The sequence below is a fragment of the Danio rerio genome, chromosome 2, assembly GCF_052040795.2.
Source record: "Danio rerio strain M-AB ecotype USA chromosome 2, GRCz13ab, whole genome shotgun sequence".
NCBI classification, from domain to species: Eukaryota; Metazoa; Chordata; class Actinopteri; order Cypriniformes; family Danionidae; genus Danio; species Danio rerio.
The window spans coordinates 25459030-25479311 of record NC_141022.1 but is presented as its reverse complement, the minus strand read 5'-3'; the positions used below and the strand labels follow the sequence as shown (position 1 = coordinate 25479311).

General features: G+C 38.9%; 1 protein-coding gene and 1 long non-coding RNA gene across 18 annotated transcripts in view; one reads left to right on the top strand and one right to left on the bottom strand.

Annotated features, from left to right (window-relative positions):
• tox (thymocyte selection-associated high mobility group box) overlaps positions 1-20282 on the bottom strand; it is a 606421-nt gene that overhangs the window by 371282 nt on the left and 214857 nt on the right. For 14 of the 17 annotated variants that reach the window (XM_087239890.1, XM_087239887.1, XM_087239892.1 and 11 more), the window contains one exon: positions 17122-18671. The exons of 2 other annotated variants lie outside the window; for them this stretch is intronic. In XM_087239890.1, the coding sequence (XP_087096016.1) occupies positions 18635-18671 (37 nt within the window). In that variant the 3' untranslated portion in view covers positions 17122-18634. 17 annotated transcript variants of the gene reach the window in all.
• Positions 1-20282, top strand: part of LOC148679736 (uncharacterized) — an 807653-nt gene that overhangs the window by 776902 nt on the left and 10469 nt on the right. The gene's annotated exons all lie outside the window — the stretch shown is intronic.

The following is a 20282-nucleotide window of genomic DNA, read 5'->3' as shown; positions in this document are numbered from 1 at the left end:
TGGAATATGACAATGTTATGAGCTAAAAAAAAGACTTTCCTGCTTGATCAAACTATCTAAAATTTGTTGATTTCTTGGAAAAACTTATTTGTTTTATGCTCAATCAACTTAAATTAGTAAAACTGATGAAGTTAACTTAATAGATTTGTGTTAGGACAACATGTTTGGAGGGGGTTACGGGGGCACAGTGTTTAGCATGATTGCCTCACAGCAAGAAGGTCGCTGGTTTAAGCTTTGGCTGCGTCAGTTGGCATCTCTGTGTGGAGTTTGCATGTTCTCACCATGTTTGTGGGTTTCATCCAGATGCTCCGGTTTCCCCTACAGTCCAAAGATATGTGGTTTAGGTGAATAGGTGAATAAGCTAAATTGGCCGTGGTGCTGGGTTGTGGCTGGAAAGGCATCCACTGTGTAAAACATATGCTGGATAAGTTGGTGGTTCATTCTGCTGTGGTGACCTCTGAATAATAAAGAGACTTAGCTGAAAAGATAATTATTAAATGAATGAACGAGTGGATTTCAGCTTTTTTATGGTGTAACTCAGTGTAACATAGTGCTAATTATTAATAAATGATCATCACCAACAAAGTCATCAATAAAACATCCAAAATGTGTTGCAAACAGTAAATCATTGATTCATAAATATCTCAGAGGACATTTTTACTAATACACCAAACTAAGAATGCTATTATTCCCTCTTGTATTACAGTTTGCACCAGGAGCTAGGGCAGATACTTTAAAATGAGTGAATGTTGGTGAAATAGAGTGGACCCAATACCCAGTATGGTGTAATAACTAGTTTCTTATAGGTATGATTTCTGATATGATAGTAATTGTTTTAACAAGGTGTGAGCTAACATTTTTTAATAAGCAAAACTCATTTTGCGAAAATAAAAAGGGGCAAAAATGTTCCCAGAGTCAATCATTCGCTTTGTCACAAGCCTATAGAAAATAATCCTTCCCACTCATTCATTCATTCATTTTCTGCCGCTTTTCCGGGAGTGCCACGGGGGCAGCAGTCTTAGGAGAGACTTCCCTCTCCAGACACTTCCTCCAGCTCCTCTGGTTGGATCCTTAGGTGTTCCCAGGCCAGCCGAAAGACATAGTCCTTCCAGCATGTCCTGGGTCTTCCACGAAGCCTCCTCCCGGTGGGACATGCCTGGAACACCTCCCTAGGTAGGCGTCCAGGAGGCATGCGAAACAGATGCGCGAGCCACCTCAGCTGACTTCTCTCGTTGTGGAGGAGCAGCGGCTCTACTCCGAGCTCCTATCCTTAAGAGTGCGTCCTACCACCCTTGGAAGGAAACTTCAAAACATTTTAGCCGCTTGTATCGAAGATCTTGTGCTTTCGGTCATGACCTAAAGCTCATGACCATAGGTGAGAGTAGGAACGTGGATTGACCGGTAAATTGAGAGCTTTGCCTTTCGGCTCAGCTCTTACTTTACCACATTGGACCGGTACATCGACCGCATTACTGCTGCCGCTGCACCAATCTGCCTGTCAATCTCATGTTCCATCCTTCCCTCACTCATGAACAAAACCCAGAGATACTTTAACTCCTCCACCTGGGGTAAGGACTTTCCTCCAACCTGGAGATGGCAAATCACCTTTTTCCGGTGGAGCACCCTAGCCTTGGACTTAGGTGCTGATTATCATCCCAGCTGCGTCACACTCGGCAGCAAACCGCCCCAGTGCATGCTGAAGGTCCATGTTCGATGAAGCCAACAGAACAACATCATCTGCGAATAACAGAGATAAAATCCTATGGCCCCCGAACTGGAACCCCTCCAGCCCAAGGCTGCACCTTGAAATTCTCTCCATAAAAATTATGAATAGAATTGGTGACAAGGGGCAACCCTGCCGGAGTCCAACATGCACTGAAAACAAATCTGACTTTTTGCCAGCAATGCGAACCTGACTCCTACTCTGTTCATACAGGGACGAGACGGCCCTCAACAGATCGCCTCTGACCCCATACTTTCCGAGCACCCTCCACAGAATGTGGACTGGTTGGGCGTACTCCCATGAACCTTCGAGCACCCTGGTGAGGGTATAGAATACTTACAATTCAGCAATAATACATAATTAAGCATTTTTTTAAAAAACTGATTCCGATACTGAATTAATTTGTTTTTTATTAAGCTAAAACAAGAAAAAAGAATAATCATGATCAACACTGTGGCCATTAACTAGTTTGATCAATTGTTTATTTAAGTTAAATTTTATTGTTTTAACATTTTAATCAAAACGTAATACAATAACATAGATTGACTTAGTGAAATTATGCTGCATTAACCACAACTGCAGAAAACACTGAATAAAATTGATAAACCATTCTCTGCCAGGAGCATACAGACTTGTGATTATGACCAGTGAAAAATGTAGACCGGCAGTTCATTTCGCTGTCATGACCCCTGATAAATAAAGAACTGAGCCAGTGGAAAATGAATGAATGAATGAATGAATGAATGAATGAAAAGTGTCAGTGAACTAATCCGTTTTACATTTCAAATGCAAACAGATAATCTACACATTTGACAAAATAAACTGATGCACAGGTATATTGAATTACCCCCAGCTGGGCATTTCCATTTTTGTACAATGGAGGGGGACTTTTTTTTTGCATTTTATTGACCAATGTCAAAAGGGTGCTCTTATTGTGAACACCAAATTGCATTTACATTCTATATGATACGATATAGCACTTTCAAGAGTTCACATTGTGGATGATTGATTATATAGTGTGTTTGGCATGTTCTCCTTGGAGAGAGCCCTGAGCCCATAAAATCCTCGAGCCCAGGGCTCTTTCCTGTTTGCAGGGCAAGAGGGGAGTTTGAGCTCAGGTAGATCTCGAGAACTTCTCTGCTGTTTGTAACTAATGAACAATTCGGGGTTGCTATGAAGAGATAACTACGTACTAAAGGCACGTCAATGGTGCTGATTTGGATTAGTCAGTTAACTTAAGTCGCATGTTTTTTTAAAGGTGGGAGAAAACTGGGGGGAAACCCATACAAGCACGGGGAGAACACGTAACTCCGCACAGAAGCAACGGCTGGCTTGGTAAGGACTGGAACCTGTGACATTCTTGCTGCGAGGCAACATTTGTGAGCTCTTGAGTCAGAGCTTTAGGGAGTGAGGGCCTATGCAAAAGGAAGAAAAGTTGTGGAATAATCAACACTAGAAAAAGAAAGATAACGGAGAAACTTGACGCTGAAGGAAGAAAATTAGAGGAGGAGCTCAATGCTGAAGTGAGAGGGGAGTGGGGTGGTATAGTGCAAGGAGAAAAAAGGAGAAAAGAGGAGAGATGGACAAGGGGAGAAAGGTAGTGGAAGTACCCAACGCTGTAAAGAAGAAGGGATGTAAAAGGGCCCGAAAGGAGATGTGTGGGTTAATGGCGGATGGGTGGGAGGTGGCCTGTGGGTGTGCGTGCTTAACATCAACTGTGTGATTGATCTGATGCAAAACGCAAGTGTTCCTTCTGATGGCCTCGATCCAGTGGCCAAAAAGCACCCTCCTGTGTGGCGGGCGGTGACAGAGTGGGCCAGCCCCCCTCCCCCATTGGAAGGGTCTGCCTTGTCCTCCTGCCCTCAGGCTTTGCCCACCTGGGGAGGGTTTCCTGGTTGATCCTGCCAGTAATATATGCTTGTCTCAAAGATTAAGCCATGCAAGTCTAAGTGCACACAGTAGGTACAGTGAAACTGCAAATGGCTCAATAAATCAGTTATGGTTCTTTTGATTGCTCCAAGATCTAAAACCCATGCGGCTGCATGGATGGCAGAAAGGGCTCATGCATATTATCTTTCAAAGGCCCTGGTGGTGTGCTGAGAAGATGATCAAACTCAGTCATTTAGAGGAAGTAGAAGTCGTAACAAGGTTTTTGTAGGTGAACCTGCGGAAGGATCATTAACAGGGTTGAGGGGAGTTTAAGTCTATTACTAAGCAGAGGATTAGAAACTAACCAGGATTACTAACTGCAAGTCAGAGGGTTTCCTCAAGCCCCCACAACACAATGAAGGTGAAGGTTGGGTGTACCAGCCCATCCTGCCAGCTCTGTCAGGGAGGAGGAGCTAAAGCATGCGCAATGGTACTCAAAAGAATGTGAACTATGCCTGTACAGGGCAAAGCCTGGGGAAACTTTGGTGGGGGCCTGCAGCAGTCCTGATGTGCAAATCGTTTGTCCGACCTTGGTACAGAGGCAAAAGACTAATACTAATATACATTTAGTAGCTGGTTTCCTCTGAACTTTCCCTCAGGATAACTTGCACTTTCCATACAGTTTTATCTGGTAAAGCAAATAACTAGAGGCATTGGGGCCGAAATGACCTCAACCTATTTTTAAACTTTAAATGGGTGTAGCAAATTAGCTCAAAGTGAATAGAAGAATAATTTTGGGGTTTCAAAAGAATAGACTCTTTAAATCTAAACAGATTAATCATTCAGGGATCATTCAAACGGACAGTTGACTTCAATTAAGGCTATTGCTATCCAAAAATAAAAACCCATTTATGTTTAAGCAGGATAACAAGGTTGAAGTTTAAGGCATTAAATTCATAAATAAGCACAGGCACCTTTCTTTATACAAAATGACACTTTATTGACTAATCTAAAAGAAACTAACACCTAACAAAATCCCACATTCATACAGTAGGTGAGAGTTCAAAGTGACTATTACCGCCGTGTCATATACCGCCGCCGTTTGAAATAGGAGCCGCTTTGTTTTTAGTGTATGACCGCAGTTTGTGAATGAGCCGCCAGGGGGCGCAAAGGGACGGGATGCGAACCGACAGAAATAGCCCACACAGCAGCCTTAAATATGCTATTGTGCTTGTAAATGAGATTAAACAATAAGTCAAAGCATTATAATTCCTTTATTAATCATTTAAAATTTGTTAACACGAATTATCGTTATTCTAAACTTTTTAAGTGCAAAGAGGATTCTTTTTGAAAAATAGAATTGAAGAAGTTAAAGACAACTAATATGAAAGCACAAACATTCAGTACAAATATTCTAAGTATGCCTAAATTAAAAAAATAAAGCAGTCTTTTAGCCTAAATGTAAAGAGATTTTCAGTGTTTGCTATTTTGGTAGGACTAACACAAGACCTTTTCATTTATGTTTTAATTTACCTTTTTATTTACATTTTCGTTGTTGATTATATTTTACTATTTAATTTTATGTCACAATTATTGTACATAATAATAAACGAATAATGAAAAATAATAAAAAATAGGCCTTATGTATTTAAGGACATGTGGTGAAACACTAAGAAACGGTCAGGCGCATGGTCTAAAGAGCTTAAGTTGAATACTGCTTCATAAAATAATTTTGCCGCAGGACATATCTCGCAGGTTTATTTTTAATAGTTTTCAGTTATTTTTTTTGTTTCAAAACAACAATGTTCTCTTTAAAGTAACTGTTGTTTTGTTTTTTTACTTAATGGCCCAGTATGTTTTGTATTTTAATTTCAATTTCAGTCACCTTGCATATGCATTTGAAATATAATGCGTGCATAACCGCGGAAAGAAAAAAAAACTGTCAAAGGTTAGAGCTAATTCATCAAAAGGTCGCATTCTGCTTTCACTCTCCCCAAAAAATGCTCTGTTTGAACGATTTAATTATTATCATCGTAACCACTATATAATTATTTAAACTTTCTCTGGTGTTTATTGTTTTTAGAAAATATCTAAAATCTTTTAAAAAAAATATCTTGTAAAATGAAAGTTTAATTTGACTTTAACGGTTTCATTTATGTAGGCTACATAGACCTATACCTAAACTGTTATAGCTTGCTTTTGCTTGTTTTATATTGGTTTATTTATTTAATGCGTTTTATCCGATAATAATTCTTTAAATTATATTTTAATATGGCTCAGGCATTTTTTTCAAGATTTGACACTTGTTTTGAGTCTACAAAAGGGGACAGGTAATTTGTAAAGATTTATGTCTTTCTGTTGTCTTTAATATGGTGTATAGATTATTATGCGTTATTGAAACATCAAGGGGACGCAACAAAGACACTTATAAATTAAAATTGTATTATGCAACAGCCTTTAAAACGGAAACATAAGGGCGATTATAAGCAAAAAGACCTAAGCCTATAAGGTTAGATGTTTTCTTTCCCTTATTTATTTATTTATTTATTTATTTATTTATTTATGTGTTTGACGCATGTAACTCGTGTGCGATCGGTGTAATGACGGCAAGCCATCTTTCCCAGACTCGGGGCAACAAAAAAAAAAGTGTTATAAAAATAAAGTTGCCGCAGGACATAAACGAAGTCCTGCAAGTTTTGTTTTAATAATTTAGTTCCAGTTCTGTTCAGTTTTTTTTCTCAAAACGTCTGTTCTTCTTTAAAGTAAAATTTTAGTTTTTTGTTGTTGTTTTTTTACTTGTAATGGCTCAGTATCTCAATATATATATATATATATATATATATATATATATATATATATATATATATATATATATATATATATATATATATATATATAGCCTATATATATATATATATATATATATATATATATATATATATATATATATATATATATATATATATATATATATATTAATAAACTTCACAGCCACGAATATAAATAACACAACTTGCGGGTGCAACCAACAAGGGTTGTGCATTTTAGTTTAACTATTTGAGCGTTATAAGCAGTTCGGTGTTAGTTTTTATATCAAACCGAAACTAAACAGCGCATTCTCTTCGCCTCCTCGTTCATAACCAGCTGGACACACGCTGCTGAGGCAAGCAGGAGAGATAGCCTACTCCGTCATTCATAATCTTAGCTGATGTATCTGAGTCGAAAGAATATATATTTTTTTCCTGTCATTTCTCTTCATCAAATTATTTTTTAAGCTGCTTGATTATGTTAAAACAGAAAGCAGAGCCCGTCAATTGAGAGCGATGCATGTCATGTGTTGCATAATTGCCTTTTTTCCTGTGCGTGCGTGATCAATTTCTGATCCTTTTTTGCTCGGGCTCTCACACACAACCTTTATGTATGCTGTGTCTTTAATATGGTGTGTAGATTATTATGCGTTATTGAAACATCAAGGGGGACGCAGCAAAGTAACTTATAAATTAAAATTGTATTATTTTATGCAACAGCCTTACATTTAAAACGGAAACATAAGGGCGATTATAAGCAAAAAGACCTCAAGGCTAGATGTTTTCTTTCCCTTTTTTATTTATTTGTTTATGTGTTTGGCGCATGTGTGCGATAGGAAAACTAGTGTAATTACGGCAAGCCATCTTTCCCAGACTCGGGGCAAATTCCGCCTTTCCTTTCACTCCGTCCCGAAGCCATCCACTGCGTAAAACATATGCTGGATAAGTTGACGGTTCATTCCGCTGTGGCGATCACAGACTAATAAAGGGACTAAACCGAAAAGAAAATGAATGAAGAATGAATGATTAAATTAATAATAATAAAATAAAAATAAGGTTATAATCTTTAAACACAAATTCCGCGTAAGCGACCTTTTTATTTTTAGAGATGGTACATTTGAATTGCCTCTTCCCACTTCCCCCACCTCAAAATTGAAAGTTGCAAAGAGAACTATAGCTCATTTACACCTTGATGTCTTAGGCCCCGTTTACACTAATGCGTTTTAGTTTGAAAACGCATAAGTTTTGCTACGGTTACGCCAACCGTCCACACTACGCCGGAGTTCTCGAGCGCCGAAAACGGAGCGTTTCGAAAACGCTGGAGAGGCCGTTTTCATTTTGAAACGCTGCTGCTCCGTCTCAGTGTGGATGATGGAAAACGGAGACATCTGAAAACGGAGGCGGGGCTGCAGACGTTCGCCTCTCTGATTGGGGCTTTTCCTGAATATTAAGTAGCCTAACACACAGTTCAGTCCTGAATCTTCTCCGTGTAAGTTCAGACTTCGCAAGTTTGATCAAGGCTGCAGTCTCTTCTTCTCAGTTTGATATGGAAAAGCAGACTATAGCGAGGACACGGGTAAATCTTCAAAGGGAACAGTGTACTTTATAACTTCATTCACATCACCCTGGCTTCGTTGTTTCACTTTCTCAACAATAAAATGTAAACATGATTTAAGGAACTGCCTATTTTCATTTTAATATTAGCAACTTAGACAGCAGACATGTTGAGGCGCCGTGCTGTATAAGATGAGCGTCATCTTCACTGTCTGGATATTTATAACAAAACGGAGCCGATAACAACTGCCTCCTTTCAATTTCAGTGAAAATACGAAACACACCCTCTCTTTTGCTGAGTATCAGTTTTAAGAATCGATAATGGCCATTTTAAAAGTATAACATACAATAAGTTTATACATTATAGGAAATAAAGGCAAGCGATCAGTCAATATACAGAATGTACGTGGTTACATTAATCATTAACTTATCTTTGCGCTCAGCCAAAACACGTTACCTGAGAACAAGTAATAGATTCCAATGCCCAAAGTCAGGGAATATAGATAAAGACAACAAGATGAATGAAATATCCCGTTTAATAAATATAGTGAGATTAGATCCAGCGGGAGATGCTTGATGAGAAGTCCGACTAGCAGAGCTCTCATCTGGGTACATGGGCTGCAGCGCTTGCCCGAGAGCGTCTGTGTGGTCACGTGATGTGCGTTTTCAGCGTTTTGGTGTGGACGGAGAGCAGTTCAGAAACGCTGGGTAAAACGCGAGTGTGGACGCGGATCGTTTTCATTCTAAAACGCCGTTTTAAAACTAAAACGTACTAGTGTAAACGGGGCCTTAGCCTTAATAGCAAAGAGCACAGCCATTCACACCTCAACACAGAGCAAGTTTAGCGGAAGAATGTCAAATCAGTATCACGCAGATGAAGCACACCAGCAACTACTTTCATGAAACTATTAAATGTGTATTGTCATAAATTTGCTTATTTGCAGCAGCTTTTTTTCGCGCAACAGAATTGCGGCGTTGGGAAGCCGTCAATGAATAAAAACAGGGTCAATAGTGAAATCGGCTTTTCATTGTATCCCTATTACCTATATCAATGCATTGAAGTCCTTTTATGGTGTCATCACGATAGAATAGCCTAAGTTATATTGAAATAATTTAAAGAACAAAGTTATAAAAACTCACATTACATAAATAAACAATTAAAAATATGTTTAGGTTGTCTTTATTTAATTGCCCTCGTGATGATTGTGTGCTTTATCATTATGTGCGTTTTACTTATAACGTGATTCAAATGATGGATCTGCGACAGAGAAACTAGGGGTTTTGGGAAACATGCTTCACTAAATTATTAAAAATAAACCTGCCAGACTTAATTTATGTCCTATTTTCATTATTCATATATTTTCATTATTCGTTTATTATTATGTACTATAATTGAAACATAAAATTAGATAGTAAAATATAATCAACAACGAAAATGTAAATAAAAACGTAAATTAAAAACATAAATGAAAATATCTTGTCTTAGTCCTATCAAAATAGCAAACTACATCTCTCTATATTTAGACTAAAAGACTGCTTTATTTATTTATTTATTAATTAATTAATTTATTTATTTAAGAATACTTATTTGTACTGAATGTTTTTGCTTTCACCTTAGTTGTCTTTCATTTCTTCAATTCTATTTTCCAAAACGAATCCTCTTTGCACTTAAAAAGTTTACAATAAACCAGGTAAACAAATTTTAAATGTAAGTTGAGGTGATCGCAAGTTCACAACTGTGAGGTGATGTGCTCTACCGGCAGAATAATCTATATTATTTTGCTGTTTTTCATATGCGCACTTTTAAGATTTGAGATAATAACATTGCCATGATAGTCAAAGAAATCAAAACATTATTTTCACCCCAACGCAATTTAATCGGGCACTGAAGGCTAATAACTTAATTCTTATATTTGCTTTTTGACTTCTCATGTATCTTTTCTGCAGCATAGTATAGTGTAAGAGCATGTCTATTACCAGAAAAACTAAATTAAAATTATATTTTAATTGAACACATCACATCACATACAGTAAGCTACGCCTACAGAACAGTCTGTTTAGCATTGTGAAAAGGCAAAGCTGAATATCTGTGGTTAAAGTGCCACCCAGCGATCAAATGCTGCTGGAGCATCAAGTACCGCCGTCGCTGCGGTATGAATGGCGGCACAAGGAACACATTGAAGTAGTAACATCTGTACATGATGTTGAGAAGAGCAAAGGAAGAGAAATAAGAATTTGAGAGAGTGTAATGATGCAAAATTCTCGAATGTTGTAAGCCCAAACCAAAAATAATAAATTAAGCCCTTCTATGGTCTCCATAGGGTCAGATTTAGTTTACACGAGTTCTGTGGTAATCTGGAGGTGTTACTAACGTTTCTTTTGTAATGTGAAGAACTCTCTCTGTTAAGCATGTGGTTAGCTGGTGGTCAGTTTTCTGTCCTCGCAAGGCTTGAATGGGGTGGAGTTTGGATTTTCAGTTGAGGCGGCAAAACTGACTTTTGGTTTTACAGCACGCTAAACTTGAGCAGACTCTCGAAGGAAAGAAAAGAAAGTTATCGGAGATGTGTGGTCAACCCATTTTTGCCAGAGTCCATGTCTCTTCACTGGACCCGAAAAAAGCTGTCCTGAGGTGGAACGGAACAACTCTTTTTCCTCTGGGTGTTCTCTGGGGTTCCCTGGATTCTGCTCTCTCCTGGGGCGTGGCCTTAGTCAACAGCTTTATAAGGGTGGTTTTGTACCCACCCTCCGGAGCTTAGTTGACCAATGAGAAGTTATGAAGCCTGGTGATTTGTATAGGCGTTTTCTGTGTAAACTATTGCTTTTGCTTAGAAACATAAGAAACATTAGAAATATAAGAAATGTTCAAGTTTTTTAAAATGTTAATATGTTGCATGCGTATTAACATAACATGTAAACAATCATTCAGTACACCAAATTAGCTTTGCAGGGACATCAAACATGAACCATCTATGATCTTGTTTAGCTGTGGTAGCGTTAAACATTGATTGCAGAAGCATTAGATCATAATATTAATACATGAGCAAAAGACTTGTTGCAAAGCACCTGATTACACATAAAGAGAGAATAAGGGTTTACATTACAAGAATGAGTCTTAAGCAAGGAGCTTATGGAAGTTTAGGTCTCTGCGTGTCCATTTCTGACCATTTCTTTGTGTCGTAAATACCTTAAAATCATATTAAACACTGACCCTACTGTCTTTTACTGGGTATAAGAGGTTGATGATGTATCATTTGTGGAATAAACCAAAAAAATTATTTTTCTGATCGGCCGCAATCGTTAAATGGGTAAAAAGCCAGGCATGGAACGTGAGGCACCCAGTGGGCTATTTTTGGTAAGCAGAACCGGTGCTGCAGGATGAACTGAAAGCGAGGTTAAGGTGACAAACGATGACATTTATTAGACACAATAAAAGGTGTTGGCCGAATCAACTAGCCCTGAAAATGGATGGCACTGGAGTGTCAGACCCATACCCGGTCTGCGATAGCAGAATGAGTCCTTCTCTGGGGGAAAGGGTAATGACGAGTTCAAACAGGAGGACCACTATGATGGGGTCGAAACCCAGGGTGCGGGCCCGAGTGGAGTCGTCGTAGGTGCAGATCTTGGGTAGTAGCAGATTTTCAAAAAAGAGCTTTGAAGGCCGAAATGGTGAAGGGAAAACGAACACAGAGATGCCGGCGGGTGGGCCAGGATAGAGTCCTCTTTTCTTTGTGAAGGGCAGGGTGCCCTGGAATGAATTCGCCCCGAGAGAGGGGCCCGCACCACCCTTCTGGTAGCTTCTGGTGAGCTCTTGTTGGCCCTTAAAAACCCAGGGGTCAAGGTGTCTTGCGCCGGGCCGTACTCATTTCTGCAGCAGGTCTTCAAGGTGAACAGCCTCTGGCATGTTGGAACAAGAGGGGTAAGTAAAGTTGGCAAGTCAGATCAGGAAAAGGATTGGCTCTAAGCACTGGGCTGGTTGGGCTGATAAGTGAAGCAGGCTTGGGCCCAAGTCGCGACAAGGGGAGCGCATCCCCTCCACTCCCCACCACCCCCACCCTCTCTTCTGCGTCATTCGAGGTGCACGTACACCTCCGTAGCTATAGCCCTTTGCACGTGAGCTCAGCTCTCCTGGATGCGAGTGCCTTGGATAGCAGCCGGCTTAGAACCAGGAGGAATCCAACTGTTTCATTAAAACAAAGCATCGAAAAGGCCTTTGGTGGGTGTTGATGCGATTTAATTTCTGCCCAGTGCTCTGAATGTCAAAGTGAAGAAATTCAACAAAGCGCAGGTAAACGGCGGGAGTAACGATAGATACCACAATTGACACCTAGCAATGGAAAGTTCCAACACCTCACCCATGACTCACAAGCCAGAGACTGTGGGGTATACCAACAATGGCTCTCAGGTATTGACAAGTACACAAATTTGGGTGATGCGATTGGACAATAGGGTATATGCTGAGCTAGTGTTTTTCCCATACTGATAAACTTCCGGTGACCTATTATTGTGAGTTTTTTCCATTTTATACGATTCCTTTTACAGCATTGATGTTGTAATGTAATTTAAATACATTCGGTTTAAATAAACTTTGGCATTAATTTAGTTGCTCAAGCGTAAAACAATACAAAAAGCCGTTTACTCGCACGCGACCGTCAGAATCGGCAGGCTAACTCAGAAGCTCCATTGAATATTCTGGGGTAAAATAAATGCTCATATTATAAAGACATGGCGGGGGAAAATGTAATTTAATGCAGTGCTTCTTGTACAATCTAAGACCCACTTCATATCGGATATCACTCAGCTAGTGGAGATCGCTGATTTTTTAAAGAAAACAGCCCTTAAACGCGCCGGTTTTTGCATTGGCATACAGTTCGCCGGAAGCGCTTAACCCAGGATACTGGCAAATTAAAAGTCCTATTAGCATGCTTCGGCATATACCTTATTACCCTCAGAGTAGGTGATTCTCCAAACTATTTGAAAACCAAGACAAGTACAAATAAAGAAAATTCATACTGGATAGCACGTCACACAGCTCAAGGTGCCATGGGGGCCTCGAGGTTGAGTCCTTTGCATTAGAGCAAGGTCTCTCCGCGATCTTGGGGTCAAGGGTCGCGATGCCGGTTGCAGCCTACATGGCAATCGAACACTTCAGCCTCTGCTGAAACGTCCCAGACAAACAAGAATGCCTAGAAAACCTTCCAAACCCCCAGCAAACCCGCCAATTTTCTCTTCCCATTCTAATTTGACTGAAGGAGGCCTTCAGAACTGTCTCCGGGAGGAATTAGGCAATAGGGTGAGGGGGGGCAAGAAGTGGTGGTACGTTGATTGACAGCATCATCACAGCCTGGATGGATGGCAATGATCGGCTCCCCAAGCCGGACAAGGTGGCAATGCAAAGGACACTGCAGGGTCTCCCTACAGGGAGATTGGTCCAACGACCCAGGGTCCCAGATCCGCTCATAGTGGCAGATTACTTGCTTGCTCAAATGGCTTGCTCAAACAGCTCGCTAAACGCCACGCCTACACCTGCTGTTAATTCCAGCTACGAAAAGACGCGGCTTGCCTGGCCATGACCATACAAGAAGGTAAGGGCAATGTGAGGTGCCCCATCACAAAGGAATTTGTGTATGAACACATGAAATGTAAACTATAATCTTTAGACGCCTCAGAAATCACAAAATCACAGTTCACTAGAAAATATTAATCAGTAGCTACAGCAATGTATAATAATACTGATAATAAGTAATGCTTCTTGTGTATTAAACTGTTTATATGTTTAATAAATTACCTAACATCACTGCAAGCTCTGTGGTGTCTCTATTCAAAGTGGGTGAGCTCAAATTGGTTTCTTCAATAACAGTAAACTTTCGTGAACCGAGGAAAATGTAGGACACAACATTAATTTGATAACAATTTTAGAAGTAAATAAATGGACAAATGGTTTTAACAAGGGGAAGATGATTGAAATTATGTTATTTTATATTTATTATACATATTATTGTATTTATACTGTTTGATTGATTGCATTTTATGTTGGTATATTTTATTTGCTAATATTGTTGTTGTTGTTGTTGTTGTTGTTGTTGTTGTTGTTGTTGTTATTATTATTATTATTATTATTATTATTATTATTATTATTATTATTACCAATTCCCTGAAATCCCAAGCAATTCTACTAACATTGCTTTCAAACATTAATATGCCATTCATGAATTTAATTAGGTTTTACCCTAAAGCACTACAATTAGTTGAAATCATGGTTTTGGCACGTCTTACGATAAAAATGACAAAGATTACTCAAATCATCTATCTGCTATTAGGGTTTCCCCAGACACAAAATTTAAATTTAAGGGACCAAAATGTGAATTTAATTTGATTTTAATTTAAACATTTTTTATTTTAGCTAAATATTGTTAAAAAAAGAGCATTTGTTTTATTTTCATATAAAGAGAGAACTGTTGTGTTTTTGGAAATTGAGAGCTTGGGGGAAACCTGAGACTGTTTCTTGTGTATCTTTTTCTTAAATTAATTTGTATTAAATATATTTAAATAAACTTTTAAACTGTAATAATACTTCACAATAACACTCTTTGCTGTATTTTTAAACAAACATTTGCAGACTTATTAAGAGAAAAAAAATAATATTTTAACCCCGCTCCCACCCCCTTCTTTTTATTACACAGTAAATAGTGGTTAAATCACCCACTGCAAGCTTGCCAGGTTTGGCTTATTGTTTTAACATGTTTATTTACACAAAGAGCCTGGGAAGCACAAGTCAACATTGATCATAATCTCTTAACAGTTTATGGCAACATTTTTGTGTTGTCCAGGATACATTTCACGAGTACAGAAGCCTAACTATTATACATTTGGTGAGAACTGATTGTGATTTAAAATGAAATGAGTTTGTGTGTAGGAGTGTTTCGTATGCTGTCTATGCAGAAAAGGGCTTGTTTCGGCTGTTCTCTCTCTTTGTTTTGGATGAAGTGATAAGGATCAGGCAGGGTTACATTAGTCACCTATTGCTCCATCTGCTAGCCCTTCCTAGTCACAACACAAAATCACTTTGTCGCTCATAACGACCATTTTCCTGTCAGCAAAACTGTTTTACCTAGAGCACAAATCTCCATTTAACGGTGGAAAAACAGATATGAGTATTATTTGTTACACAGACCTGTGGAACTCTTTATAATCTCGCCAATCTTTGATGTTGTTCTGCGTTTGGCCACGAGATGGCAATATTTTGCCATCACTAAAAATGAACTCCATTACAACGAATGTAACGAGTTTTTCCAAAAACAGCCAGCTAGCTTGAATACATACAGACAATTACTGAGATCTATCTTTAGCTTTTAGTGACACCCCTATAAAAAGTCTCTATGCTGGACATTGCTCAATTAGTGGTTAGGGTCAAAAGGAAGATTAACTTTGGCCTTGCTTTACCTTGACAATTCAGTAACAACTGTACAGTTGTTTTTTGATTTGCAAAAATTGATGATTGCAGATTCCCAAGGTTTAATAATTAACCTTCTACGTTCAGTCAATTCAATTTAATGGTCAACAATAAAAAACAGTGATTAAATAATTTTGTTAGGACAAGTAGGCTATTGCATTACTCGAGTTTAGTATGTAGCATGCTAGTATTTAAGTGTGAAGCAACTTTTACTTTAGTGTTCTTGTTTTGTCTACTCACTGTAGTACTTACTACTGTATTAATAACAAATTATGCATAACTAAGTGCAAATAACATGAGCCAAACCTTTTCTTAACCCCATGCAGTTATGGAACAATTAGGAGATCACTTGAAAATTCTAGAAATGTCTGATGAAAATATTGTCATTTAGATCCTTTCTGTCACAGAAACTGACAGTTGTTCAGACTAACAAATGTTGTCATTTTATATTCTACCAATTATTCATTTTCTTTACTCTTTTCTTTTGAATTTTCAAATCCCTGCTGGAAAACAACAGCTTAAACCATAAACTCATTGGCTGGTTTTAGCTGGTCGATTAGCCTGGTTTTAGAAGAGTTTTGGCCAGTTCCAGGCTGGTTTCCAGCCGTTTCCAGCCTGGTCAGGCTGGAAAATGCCCAGCTAAAACCAGCTAAACCAGCCTGGTTTGGGCTGGGCTTCCAGGCTGTCTAGGCTGGTCAAGCTGGTTTTAGCTGGTCATCTCCCAGCCTGATCAGCTAAGACCAGGCTGGAAATGGCTGAAAATCAGCTTAGAAATGGCCAAAAATGACAGCCATATTGAAGTGTCATTTCAAACCAAGTGTTTGTATGTATAGAAGTGCTTTCGGAGGGCGATATGTCCTGTTTGAAATGCAACGCATATATTCATTGGCTGTTCCTCAATTACAAGACCGCAGGAAACATGCATTCTAGTAGAGACTGATTTACCCAGTTACCTTCATATTGGCTCATCCCTATGAGGTCCATCTGAAGGGTTTAGAGCATAGCGATGTGCCTTTCTCATCAAGCAACTTCCCTGCTCATTCAGTTGTATTTTTTTTTAATTTCTTCATTCCAAAAGCCTCATTGATGTGGCCAGTTTCGAGTACCTCAGTTTAAAAAGGAAGCTTGGAAATGGCCAAAAACCCTCTAAAACCAGGCTGGTTGGCCAACTAAAACCAGTCAACCAGCCTAGGCTGGTTTTAAGGCTTCTTATTTTTATATAGCTGTATATTAAACATATTTTGTTATTTGTTAGGATTTCTAGGTTTTATTTGCACATTTAAAATAGTAACCTAATGCTACCCTACTACTGTAGTTTTAAAGACAATATTCAGTTGTATGAAGTAAACTATTAAAGGTATGAAGTGACTTAAATGACACCAAGAAACCATTTAGAGTGAGTTTAATGTGAAAATGCTTATGTGAATTAGTCTAGAAAAGCCGTATGGTGAGGCAGGAATGTGCTTTTTGACATTGCGAGGTTTATTTACGCTGTGTTCATGGTTGGAAAATGAATTGTTATTATTACACTCTGTATCAACAGCCCTGTGACCCAGTTATGAGATATGAGCGAGGAAGAGAATTAGCGTTCATTATACATAAACTTAAGACTGACCTTTCTCTGCCAGTGGAATTACGAGGTTATAAATGTTTCAGAAAACACTGAATACAAATATTTAGCCCTGAATTCCTGGTAATAAAACACTCGTGACACTCGCTGATTAATTACTGCACAAAAAATGCAGGTTTGCCTTTATTTATTTTCAAACACAATAAAAACTAAATAAGAATTATTCACATTGTTGCCTGGATCAATTCTGTCAAAACAAATGAACAGAAAAACATCCCTGGAACTCTAACATAATTACTCAAAAAACACCTACAGTTATTTTTTTTTCCTTCATAAATAGGCGCAAACAAGTACCATAAAAAGATCTCATATAGACACAGTGTAGAGGAATAGTAAATGATCAGCCATATGCCAGGGTTATACAGCAACTCTCCAATCTGCCACTGTTTCTTCTAATTAACACCATATAAGCATCTGACAGTTTCTTACACATAGTTTGGATGACATTAATCAATATGCCAGAAGTGATACAAAAGAAGTATTTTGCGTAATACAAAATAAACTTTTCTTTAGCACTTTCCCTAACAGATCATTTCATGCTACCTCGCTGGTTGATGCCATCAACCTTAAACTTGGGGAAAGAATACGTCTTTAGTCTCTTTTGTCGGTCTAATCAACAGCGACTTGCCAAGAAATGACCCCTCTTGGCTAATTATCCCTTTTCGAGTTTTAAACGAACTGGTGTGGTCCAATTCAAAATCACATTGTTACTAGAAAAAAAAAAGAAGAAGAAGAAGCTGAATTCTTATACTCTAGGAGTAACACAGATTCTATTTACAGCTTGAAACGAGGGCTGTGGGAAACAGCCCATCCGGCCGTTCATAACGTTCCTGTTTTTATACTTACAACAGAACTCTGTTTCTAAGGCAGTTGACTAGAAAAGATCATTACAGAGAGGAAGAATGATACGACGAGAAAGGGCGTAAAGGAGGAGCGGAGCGAGACGCAGGAGTCATATCATTTGCATTCTTTATTTGTGGCTTTTTTTCACATTGCGATTTTTTTTTTCCTCTTTGTACACACACACAAAAAAAGAACTTCTGTTTTGGTTTTCGTTCCGCCGCTTGTCAGTGAGAGCTTGGAGTCTCCGACACGCAGCGGTAAGTGCTTAGAAACCGATGGATTAACACAACCTTCCTGCAAATTGACCTACGCAATGTCTTAAAAACCATAAGCAATCTCCAATAAAACGCACGTCTACAGGGGGTTTCCATACACGGCCTCTTATTAGGTACGCAACGAGGACGCGGAACAATAGGAGGGTGTTAAAAAGTCAATATCATTAGAGAGGTGATTGCATTTAAACAAATTTTTAGCATATAATTTACATGTTCATGCTTTCGATGATTTAAACTCTATTTTAAAGATCCAAAATGTCTGAATGTCAGAAGCTAGAAGGAGATACAAATTCCAAAGCCACCACGATAGGGTGCACTAAAGTGAGCCATGAGAAAGAAAACATTCAAATGTTGTATAGCTGATGCGTGGATTGAGTCTAGTCTAAAAGAAGGCCTGAACTCTCAGGCCCTGAATAGCTGTACTGGGATGAGGAACTGCCTTGGTCCTGTGAGCGTGAAGGAGCGTGAGGTTGAACATGTGGATCAGGTCAGGTACAGGGCTTTATCCCTCTGCAGAGACCTGTTGGGGAGAGAAATAGAAGTAAGTCAAAATGGCGGTGGCAGAAATTGGCATTAACGAATGCGGCCCAATCCCAAATGGCACCAGCATCATTCACACTAGCAGTGACTTTGTAGCTGCATGTCGCTCTGAGTGGTGACCTGCTGCAAAAGCAGGTCTGTGTAGGTCTACAGCACAGAGAATACAACGGTCTCTGAGCAAGCTGAGAGAGGATCACATGAGCTCTACTGGTGCTTCTATTGTGTGTCACTCAAGAAAGTCGGTCTTCATTTGCATAAAGTTGAAAAATTCTTAACTTTATCGCATTGCTCGACACGCCCACCTGGTGGCCAACAGTCGCCAATGGTTGCTGATGCTCGCATAGACGGAGGTCGTCGGAAGTCGCTCACTTTCCAATGAAATGAATGATGGCTTGTCTTTTTGCCGCTGCAAGTTGCTCGTAGTGTGAATTAGGCTTTAGGAAAGCTACTCTAAAACAAGCTTGATAATCTACAAACTACTTATCAGGAAAAGTAGATAAGCTAAGAGCAAACTACAGTCCACTTCTATAAAGTCACACTGTAATTGCACTGTAAAGTGCAAGTTGCACTGTAAGCTAGTTACACTTAAGCTACTTTTTAAGCCGTCTATTACAAAAGCATCAATAAATGTTAATTTTAAGTAAAATATTTGCTACTTAAAACAGTGCATAATTAAAAAGTCAAAGCTTAATGTTTTATTATACAATTTTCTACAAAAAAAAAAAGTCTACAACAATTGTAGCACTACAATAACAACATAATGAACTTAGATTAAGCACAATGCAGCATTTTCTAAAAAACAAAGTGACATATGGCTCCATTTTTTTAAGAAATTCTATTGTAACGTCACAAGTTACAAGGCTGACTGCCAACTATCAGAATTAGGGCTTAATTTGTGCCGGAACAAGCCGGATCTGGCACCCCTGAAATCGGATCCGGCACCTAATTTTTACCGATCCCCCTCCTCAATCGCCTTCCTTCTCTGTCCGCTGTTCACTTTCACTTTCTTCCACAACTTCCCAACCCTCTTCACTTTCATCTGCGACAACCCCCCGCTCTTCACTTTCATCCTTCGTCACCCCTCTTTATCCTTTACCCCGATCTGTTCCAGGAACTTGCAATTCACAAATTAAGCTCTGACTAGAATGGACTGAACATTTGAACTGTTGCTACTAAATAAATAAATGTAATAACCATGAAATGTGTGATTTAACAAGCAGATAGTTATATTGTTATATTGTGATCTTGTATAAAGTCAATAATGTGCTGCTTCAGACCATTGCAGTTTCATGAAATTAAATATAGCTGATGTCAAGCTACTTGACAGAAAAAAGTAGCTAGCTACAGGAAGTTACATTGTATACTAAGGGTGCATTCACACTATGCTATCCAAACCATGCCCAGGCACGTTTCTCGGTTCACTTGACAAATGTGAGAGCTCCGAATCGGGACCAGGCACGGTTCAGTTGGCCAGCCCTGGCCTGGTTAAAAGAGGTGTGCCAAAGTGTAGTTCGGTTGGGCTTTGGCGCACTACACTTGTAGTGTAAATGCAAAGCATGCCTGAGTGCAAAACTGAAGATGCAACATCACT